Source organism: Quercus robur, chromosome 8, assembly GCF_932294415.1.
Source record: "Quercus robur chromosome 8, dhQueRobu3.1, whole genome shotgun sequence".
Taxonomy (NCBI): Eukaryota; Viridiplantae; Streptophyta; class Magnoliopsida; order Fagales; family Fagaceae; genus Quercus; species Quercus robur.
In genome coordinates, this window is record NC_065541.1 from 29,587,679 (window position 1) to 29,598,010 (window position 10,332).

The 10,332-nt window shown below is 35.2% G+C and overlaps 2 protein-coding genes across 6 annotated transcripts; one reads left to right on the top strand and one right to left on the bottom strand.

The window, feature by feature from the left end:
* The first annotated feature begins 240 nt into the window (after positions 1-240).
* Positions 241-6,836, top strand: LOC126695148 (uncharacterized). Of its 5 annotated transcripts, none has more exons than XM_050391797.1 (7): positions 241-400; positions 1,807-2,002; positions 2,258-2,843; positions 3,036-3,296; positions 3,377-3,439; positions 5,682-5,836; positions 6,397-6,836. In XM_050391797.1, the coding sequence occupies exons 2-7, from the start codon at positions 1,901-1,903 to the stop codon at positions 6,595-6,597; spliced, it is 1,368 nt and encodes a 455-aa protein (XP_050247754.1). In that variant the 5' UTR covers positions 241-400; positions 1,807-1,900; the 3' UTR covers positions 6,598-6,836. The 5 variants fall into 5 exon arrangements, with proteins under 5 accessions (XP_050247754.1, XP_050247755.1, XP_050247756.1 ...); XM_050391798.1 differs by having other exon boundaries at positions 2,258-2,735; XM_050391799.1 differs by having other exon boundaries at positions 2,258-2,702.
* Positions 6,781-10,073, bottom strand: LOC126695149 (protein trichome birefringence-like 31). The gene is made up of 5 exons (XM_050391800.1): positions 9,542-10,073; positions 8,729-8,900; positions 8,346-8,545; positions 7,812-7,958; positions 6,781-7,362 (listed from the first exon to the last, which is right to left on the bottom strand). Exons 1-5 carry the CDS (start codon positions 9,910-9,912, stop codon positions 7,008-7,010), a joined length of 1,245 nt encoding a protein of 414 aa, XP_050247757.1. The 5' UTR covers positions 9,913-10,073; the 3' UTR covers positions 6,781-7,007.
* Between the last annotated feature and the right edge of the window lie 259 nt (positions 10,074-10,332).

Below are 10,332 nucleotides of genomic sequence, written 5' to 3' on the forward strand. Positions count from 1 at the left end.
TGTTCACGGGTCCCACAAACTCCACTTTTTATCAACTTTTTCATTAAAAATGGGTCCCACAGCACTATTCACACATTTAAAAATTATTTTGCTACAGTGTTTTCAGTTTCAGTTTTCAGTTTCAGCAAAAATAAGTTCAATCCAAACGGACCCTATATAAATCTGAATTCAACATTGAGAATTGAAGTCTAAAAGTAGTAGTGGTAAAAGTAACCAATACCTAACAATTCGCGGATTTTAAAATTAAAATAAATAAATAAAAATTATTAATAATTAAACCCTTTCCATCTCTAAAAACAAAAACAAAACCAAAACCTCTCTCACCACTGTTTCTCTAAAAAAGCTGCGCTAATAAATAATCTTACAGCCGATCACCTCCTGCTGCAGCTGCAGGTTTCCGGTAACCACTCCTCCTCATTTTCTTCTTTACGCTACGCTTTCTGCGCTGAATTTAATATACCGTTTACGTGTTTAATTTGATATAGTTATCAGTTTATTGATGATAATACATCATGTCTCTCTAAATTTTCTTTTTCATAATAGTGAGTGTGCTGTGCTGTGCTGTTCATTGATTTATCTTATGCGGGAAATAATGGAACAAATTAATACATACATATTTGATCATTTATTTATTGGCCGCCAAAGCAGCTTATAATAATTACAGCTTTGATCATCTCGTCTGGGTGATTCATAAATTTGCTACGTGACACTGATTTACACATAAAATCAAAACAAGAATAATTTCCCATTTCGGCCTTGGGACAAAGTTTCTTTCTTTTTATCACAATCCTGATGGTTGGTTTGGCGAGAGTGTATGTTAAATTAAAGTTGGTCTGAGTTTTAAGATAACCATCACTTGTTTCGATGGTCGTTATCCAGAGAAGTTTATCTTTTGATTTGGTTAGTGTAAAGCTAAGTAGCTTATCTTCATGGATTTGAACTTTTTTTATTGATTGGTCTGGGTTTTCACTTAAGTTGTCACAGCTGTTGTCGCTCTCTGAAACCACTCTGGTTCAGACCAGCTTGTTCCTTGCTATTGTTGCCTTTCTAGAACATTCTGGTTTCTCCATCTCCCATCAGTTTTCTGTCTCGTTGATAATATATATTGGGGGTAACATGAAAAAAATGTTATATACACTTTGGTATTTACTTATTGAAAAATTCTTGATCTATGGTTTCTTTATTTATGGTGTATGTATTTGTAAACTTTGAAGTCCACTTTCTAACATAGATAATACTCTATGCTGCTTAGTACGTTAGGTTGTAAAATTGGCTAAGAGCCTTGTAGCTCAACTAGCACCTCCTGTTGTTTCCAAAGGAGATGTCCAGGGTTCAAATCCCTCTCTCCACAACTATAGAATTATTATAAAAAAAAAAAAAAAAAAAAAAGAGTTGTAAAACTGTAATGACTAAAGAGAATTGTGTGATGTACTCTCTTTCCTTTGTTAATGCTGTTATATTATATTAGAAGTGATTGAGCTATTGTCTCACTTGGATGATGAGTTAGAGTCTTGCTGACACCTTGGATTTTCTATGACTCTCTTCCAATTAATTATTGTTTTAACACATTGCACTAGATTAATCCTAAATGCCCTTAAGTTTTCTATTTTGGTAGCTTGAGGGATAGGAAAAAGTATCTTATCTTGTATATCTATTTTCTTTTTTTCAAAATGCGCTACTTTAGTAGTCAATTTATGGGGGATTATCTTCTACACAGTTTCTCTGAGCTGGGATGTTGGTTTTGCTGGAATTAGTGTTCTACAAATCTGTCATGTGAATCTTGACAAATTTTTTATATTTTGAAAGTCTGCAGGTAAATTTTATCATCCTTGAATTCTAATTCCTGGTGCCTTTTACAAGGGTTGAGGTATCTAAAACATTGGTTCCAGCAATATAGTACATGTCCACAATGGATCTGAATCGTAGAGGTATATCCTGGGTTGGAAATTTTTTCCAGAAGCTTGAAGCTGTGTGCCAAGAGGTGGATGATATTGTGAGCAAGGTAGCTTTGATTCTATTTTATCTTTTTCCACAAGCTCTTCCCTATATTTTTTTGGTGCTCTTTAACTAATCCTCTCATGAGACTGGCATTTTCACTGTTTTCACTGGATGTTATTTGGTTGTTGTGTGTTTAAACAAATAACTTTGTTAGATGCACTGATGTAATCTGGTCCAACCCATCTTCAATTTAGTTGCAAGTAAGCTTTTGACTGCAGCTGATTTTCCTCTCATAATTTTTAATTGCTTTCATGTACAGGATACAGTTAAATATGTTGAAAACCAGTTGCAAAATATGGGTGGAAATGTGAAAAAGTTCTATTCCGATGTTGTCCAAGATGCATTAGTGGATTCTGTAAAGCGTGAAGCTCAAGCTGTGGCTTTGAAAAGTAATGCTGCTATTGGCACCTATTTGAAGTCAATGATGGGTGATGAAAAAAAGCAGGAAGTTACTGTCATAATGCAATCAAATGTGCAGCCTGAAGCAGTTGATCTTGTGACAAAACAGCTGCCAGATGCATTAAATGGGTCTCACCTTAAAAGTCTAACTCCTCCAACTTCTGTAGATTCTCTTGAGGAGGCAGTGACAGACAAAACTCTCCAAAAGGTTGATGATGTTCCAACAAGAGAAAATCCAAATGAGAGCACTGAAGAAAATGCAATAGAGGAGTCTGCACCTGAGGTGTTGGAATTAAATTCTCCAGGTGATGAAGAATCCTCTGAAGCTTTATTTTCTGGTGAGTTTAATGTTGATAATCATGAAAATGCAATAGAGGAGTCTGCACCTGAGGTGTTGGAGTTAATTTCTCCAGGTGATGAAGAATCCTCTGAAAATTTATTTTCTGGTAAGTTTAATGATGATAATCATGAAAATGCATTTGGAGTTCTGGCTGAGGTTTCACCAGCATCTTCATTGCATAGTGTGGAGTTCCAATCTCGCCCAAAAATGGGAACAGTTTGTGATAGCCTTGTAGATGTCACTGAGGTTGTTTCTGATGTTTCAAGTGTTCTTACTTATTCTGAAACATCCTTTTCAGTTGTATATGGTGAGAAAATAATACAAGAGATGAGGCCTTTATCTGCCTGCAGTTCCCTGTTAGCAGAATCTTTTAGTCTGTCTGGAAAATCACCTGACAACTCCCTGGATGCATTATCTTGTAATTATTCTGGCGAATGTGTTTGTGATAATTCCAGTAAGCTCCCCTCTTCTCCACCAGCTCCAATTATCTCCTGTAAGAATAAGTCAGTCGAGTCAGGACTTGGTTCCTCCAGCAGTATAGTATCATTGGAATCCATTGGTTGGTACTTTTTCTTTTTACATTATAAAAATTTTCTATGTTTCCAATACAACTGGTGTAATTAACTAATATTTTGGCAGAAGAAGACACTTCCAGAATTAAGGAAATTTTGTCTCTGAATGAATCATCTGAATCTGCTCTAGGTGAGACTTTAATGTGCTTTCTTCCTTACCTTGCCCCTTCCCCTCAGTTGGCTCTTTTTTTATTTATTTATTTATTTTTAATGGTAAGTAACACACACATCCAATGGTTCCCATGACCTTACCCTCCATTCAATCCTTACGGGAAAAGGAAGTGCGTGAGCAAGAGCTCATCGGCCTTTTCTCTGATTTCTTTTTGGTAGTTATAAATAAATGGTGATGATGATGGTTATGATAATTGCTTATGTTGTTAGCCTTGAAGAATCTTAACCATAGTTTTGTAATCTAGCATTTTACTTTCTCCATTCCTTAGGCACTGTTTTATCATTTTACTGATTGCATTTAGGTCGATTCCAAAGTCTTTGTGGGGGTATCAAAGGCATGAATTTAGAGTTACCATAATACACTACTTTCTTGATTACTCAATCCCAAATGCGGTGACAATTTCATTACCAATGCACGAATTTTGGCGGTCTGAAGATTTCAGTCTTTTCCGTCTCTTATTTATACTTTTAAAGGTGTAAAGTAATGTTTGAATCTTATATACATTACAGATTTTCTGCAAGACTAGGTTAAAATTTGAAACATTTTAACTTGAAGACCACTTTATTTAACGTCTAATAAGCCTATTCTAAGCATTTGACTTTCTTGGACATGTAGTATACAATATTCATGCACCTGTACCATGTATCACAATGGTCTTTCTTCTGGGTAATGTAGGGCTTGATTGCTCTTTGACAGCATTACTTTTGATGATGCAGAGCTTCCTTTGATATTCAGGAGCTCAAATTATGTTATTTTTTCACATTTACTACATCATTCTAGCAGAACCTTGTGTTCTAGCCTTCTAGGCGGACAATGTATTATGTGGTAAATTATTGGGTTTTTTTTTTTTTTTTTTCTCTTGAGCAGGTTCTATATGCATAATTCTTTTCACATTTATTTATGTATCATGTCAGTTGGTAATAATTATGTCTTCATATTCTCTAGTCTTTCGATTCATCTATCGTTCAGTTAGCATATAAATTTGAGATGTGTATTATGTGGTAAATTATTGTTTTTTTCTTAAGTAGGTTCTATATACACAATTCTTTGAACCCTTATTTATGTCTCATGTCATGTGGTAATAATTATGTTTTCATATTTTTCTAGCCTTTTGATTCATCTATTGTTCAGTTAGCATATAAAATTGAGATGTGATTCTCTTAATCTTAGGATTATTTAGAATGATGGGCTCAGTTTGAGTACTATTGATTTTCTTTCTTGACCCAACTTGTATGAAATTTTACAGTAGCAATAAAGTTATTTGGATTGAAACATTTATTCCATTCTTTTTTTTTTCTTTTTTTTGTGGCATGTGATTCTCTGAATCCAGGTACAGATTTTGATTGTGTCTCTGGGAGTTGGATTTGTCCAACTTCCATTTTTTCAGCTTGGGGTTTATCCATTCTGACTGGCCTTTTACACCATATTTGGTTGCATAGAAGGGGAGGGAAGTGAAGAGAAGATCTTGAGGAAAGGGAAATTGAAAAAAGAAAGGGGAAATTACTCAAAAAAAAGGAAAAGAAAAGAAAGGGGAAAGAAAATATTTCTCAGCGTGCTTGGATGTAGAGGGAAAGAGAAAGGGAAGGAAAATTACTAAATTATAAATTATCAATTAATTATGAAGATATAAAAATTATTTCATAAAAAGTCAAAATTTTTCAAGGGCATAAGAGTAATTTTATGGTTTAGTAAATGGTAAAAAATTGGTAGGACCCATAGAAACCCGTTCTCTCCACATTTCCTTTCTTTCCTCCCTTTCATTTTAACCAAGCAAAGGAGAATGGATCCTTTCTCTTCCCTTCTCTCCCCTTTCGTCCAAAAAGAAAAAAATAATAATAATAATGTTAGTGTTGGATGTTATCTAGAATGTTTACATCATTGGGTAAAAAAATCCTTTTTTACTTGGACATGGTCCTATGCATTCTGTTTCATAGTCAATTAAATTTAATGTTGAATACTACAGCAGTTGATGTATCATACACCTTTGGTACCAGAGGGAATGGTCGTCATTCTGTGTGGTTGAATATAATTGTAGCTAGTCTGATTCTCATGATATTTTTGTTTCTGACATAATGACTGGAATGCCCTTTGGACTGCATTAGCAAGGTTGGTTGATTGGAAATTATAGCTGACAATCCCTACACTTGCGATATCTTTTGTTGTTACCTTATCACTTATCACTAATAAAGCTTTTTTACAGGACATTCATATGACTGGAACAATGATATTAATGACCCTGATATGGAAACCATTGAATTGTGTGACAAGGTGAAGCTTGATGAAAGCTGTGTCATTGTAGAACCTAGTGAACTTTATGCTGTCTCTCATAGAGTGCGAAAGCTCAGATCGTACAGGGTACTCTCTTTTTCTGATAAAACTGTTCTTGTTGTATTTGTTTGAATGCTAACATAATAAAAATGGGTAGGAATGCACTGTCTAACATGCCCTCTTAAACATTAGTTTACAGTAATGAATTAGATATGATGAGTTCTAACCATGGAAACTGATCATCATTTTCCTGACCTTAATAACATTTTTTGTTAAGAGAAAAGGCCATATCCGTCAAATCTGATCGGCTTTATTATGCTTGATCTGTCAAAGTGAACTCATCAAATGGTGAGTTCTGTTCCTTTTTCTCATGTTGAAAGGGCACACTTGTTTGGAATTTCAATATATCAATACATAGAATGTACTTAAGTGAAACCTATTTGGAACATGTTTTTTGGAGTTATTATGGCTTTTGAAAGCAATAATTTTCTTGTATGTACTTCAGCATTAAGGAATTGTGCTTCTTGGAAACTATATTAGAATCTTTTATGCCTTAAATTGATTTATTTTTAACTTTTCATTGAAGAGTTTGGCAACTGAATCCTTTTATTTTTATTATTTTTATAATTACTCTCTCCCCGTATTAGAAAAAGATTCAAGATGCATTTGCTTCAAAGAAGAGACTGGTGAAGGAATATGAACAACTAGCAATTTGGTATGGAGATGTTGACATGGGGTCTAGCAAAGATGGATCACAACCTCTTTTGACATCTACCCCTGCAAAATCCTTAAACTCGAAAAATTTGCAATTAGAACTTTCATATGACACCGAATGGGAGCTTCTGTAGATAAACAATAAACCTCTGTATATAGCTGCAATTAGACTGGTCAGAGAGTGTATTTCCTGTGCAGATGAGGCTCCCACTTTCAATGTACACATGCAAAAATAAGGAAGTTCAATGACTGTTTCAGTTCTAGATTAATAGTATTCTTTTCTGGTTAAGTTTCGAAATACTGCAACATCTTTGGGGTACAAGGTAATTATACTCTTTTACTAATAATGCATACATTAGTACTTGTGGATGTAGTCATTGCTTTTTCTCCCTATTTGAGCTGTGGCCTTTCTTTTTTTGAAAGAAAATCCTCCCATTTCAAAAAATTGATAAACAAGATTGCAATTTTGAATCCTCAGCAACATGTAATGCTGCCTCCTAAATTTTATGGAGGGTTGCATCACATTTCTTGGTGTAGTTTTAATTTACAAAAAACCGTGATAATTTTTCAACAAATAAGCATACAAAATCTCATTCCATGTATCAGGTACTCCTGGTAAGCACCAGTGAATGCAATCTGCAAATTTTTTTGGATCAGATCTCTGTTCCTTAGTCAAGAGCTTTCCCTTGCGTTCCCCATAAATTGATGTGTGAGCATCCTTTCGAAACTCTGACAATTGTGTAATATTCATAAGTGTTACATTGACTTTTAATTGTTGTAATATGTCATGTACTATGTCCATGATCTTGAGGCTTGAGCCAGTGCCCCAGTATGGACCTTGGATTGGGTCTGACTCACTGAAGCAGTTTCCATCACTTCCAGGCTTCCATTCCCAGCTCCTACATCCAAAAAGAAAAAGAAAAAAAAAAAAACAGTAAGTGATGTTTTTCAAACTGGGGGCAAAAACTTGGTGCCTTTCTAGAAGCTTGTAGTCCAATTACACTTCAACTTGAGGGACTTCTTGGGCTTTAATCTAGTTAATTATTGAGGAACTCGGTTCTCCCTAGCACTTAGTCTAGCCGAACTGAAATCTCTTGCATTTATTCTAGAATTCTGAAATCAAGTCCAAGTCCAAGTCCTTTACCAGTGATATGGGAGTCCAAAACACTGGAAAACACAAAAATGATGGGGGAGTTTCTAGGGAGGGATTAGAGGAAAGCTATCTATCAATGTGTAGTCTCTAGGCTTTATGTGTCTGGCGGAATAGAAACATCCAAAAGGAAATGGTTGGGAGGTGATGCTATGTATTCTTTATCATCCACAAATTCATATATAAAGTAAAACTCACCATAGGTGTGTTGGAGACATACTCATGAAAAACACCTTTTGATTATGAGGATTGATCTTGGAGTCTATCCAATTTGCCCATGTTTCTAAGGCTAGTCTGTAGGCAGTGGTCACATTATATTCTTTCACATTATATGGAGATCCATATCTGAAATCAGAAAACCACGAAAGGCAGGTAGTGTTAGATTCTGAAACTCAAGTCTCCACTCAAAATAGTTTTACAGGACAAACTGAAATGTAAAAGTAAGATGTACACTAGAAAGCTTGAATGCTTGATGGACCCTTTTTGTAAAAAGCAAAAAAATCCACGAGCTAGAAACAATGATGGATCACAGAAGTCATTCTCTCTCATTTTCACGACTTTGATTATATGCGCTGGACCAACTCAATCTCCATGAAACATACAAACACCATGAAAAAATTGGCAGTTTTATGATTAATTGCCAAAGATAAGTTAATTACATGGTTACACAATCCCTGATGTACAAAAATCTACTTGGGTTTTAATTAGTGAGTTATAGAATCTGATACTCACGTTGCATTGATAAGAGGCTTATACATCCACCAGACATAGCTCTCAAATACCAGCACATCAACTCCTTCCCACTCTTTGCCATGCTTAGCTATTGAGTCAAGCTTGACCGACCGTTTCAGTACGGTATGATTTGTTGCATGATCCGAGTTAGACTCAACGATAAAGGGTGCCCAGTAATACTCAATCGATACATCATACTCCTGACAAAACAAAACAAAAAAAAAAAAAATCCAAATTTTAATAGAGTGCTCCTAAGTTTATCATCATAGTTCAAAACCTGACAAGTTATACTTGGTTTCCCTATATATAAAAGCTTGATCATTGCTGTTGAATATATATATTTTGGAGTAATTATTGGATAATAGGCAAATTGGGAATAGTACCTCGGCTTTGAAGATCTTCCTAGGGGGAACTCTTCGAAGGGATTTCTTTCCTTCTGGAATTACCGATTGTACTAAACAGACCATTGATTCAAATTGGGCTCTCTGTACAGAGTCTCCTACAAACATAAGCCTTTTACCCCTCAAGATCTGCAACAACTTTAATGGATCGAACCTGAGAGGTCAAAAAACATTCCAAAACTCCATATCATCAGTAATAAAAGTGGTGGTATGACAAATAACATGACACAGTTCTATTATTTTCTTTCCAAGAAATTTTGAACCACAAATCTCTCTCCTAATGAAATGAAATGAAATGGTTCTACAATGATTTGTCAAACATCTTGGTGGATCCATAAAATCATCAAATGAAGTGGCAATGTGGCCTGCCATCTAATTAAAAACATAAATGAATTTCCACTAATAAAAAAAAAGCAAAAATTTTCTTAAACCCACTTAATGACAACTCAAATGACTATCAAAGTGTAGTTGTAATCACATAACCTATGTAATAGTCATGTAATTTGCTTAATTGATTTAATGAATTCTGAATCGTTACGTAATAGGATGGAAGGAGAATGAAACTTTGTCTAAAACAAAAAATGATTTCACTTATATTTTGGAATTCATTTCCACATCGCAACAAAACAAATGTATGTGAAAGTAACATGAAATAACATCTTGACATTTTGTTTGGTTAGCATTTTACAAGGTGCTTCTATTGCTTTGTAGAGCAGTGATCAACCTTGATCTTTACTTCCGAAAGTAAGATAAGTGCTTTAACAAAAAAATACATGATATACAAATAGTGTTTACCTTGGGAGATTGCATCCATTAGGCTGCCACCTCCAATTCTTGTAGAAGGAATCAGGTCTCCCATTCCTGTGGCAAGTCACCTGTTTAACCAAGAAGGGGCAGCTCTCTTCTGTATAAAGAGGATATGACACATTGTCCCACACCCATTTCCCTTCAAACACATTGCATCTTTCTTCAATACGATCCTTGGGAGAGACAACAATTGGTAACCTATGCTTTTCACCTCTTGGCCAGCCATATAGCCGGAAAATCTGGCTGTGGTCGCTCTTCAAGTTATCCAGAACTAGTCGTACAGTTCCTAGGACTAGAAGAGAAGCCAATGCAACAGGAAATAGTGATTGGATCCGCCGATCAAGGGAGAGATGCTTCATCGTTTAGGATATCACGTTTGATTGAAAAAGATGAAATGGTTGTGTTGTGTCTTTCTCCTTGTAAATGATGAGACAAAAGTTACTTCGGGTTAGAACTAAAGACATTCATTCTAAGTTCAAACACCCGAAGTCTTTAGTTCTAAGCATCTGAGCAATACTACAACATCCAACCACCAGTTGGTTGGTTCTAACTAGTTTAGGTAGTTTGTTGAGTATGACTATGACTATGATCATTGGCCTGGCCATCCAATTGGATTGTTTGCACTAATTCCTTGTTTTCTTCTGGTTTTCCACAAGAAAAAGGTGGTGTGTCAAGCTCGAAGTGGACAAACAGGTCTTTGAAGTTTGAACTGTTGAATTGTGTTTCACTCTACTTAATTAGACGGTGATACTTCCTTTCCTTTTGTTTCTTCCAAGGGA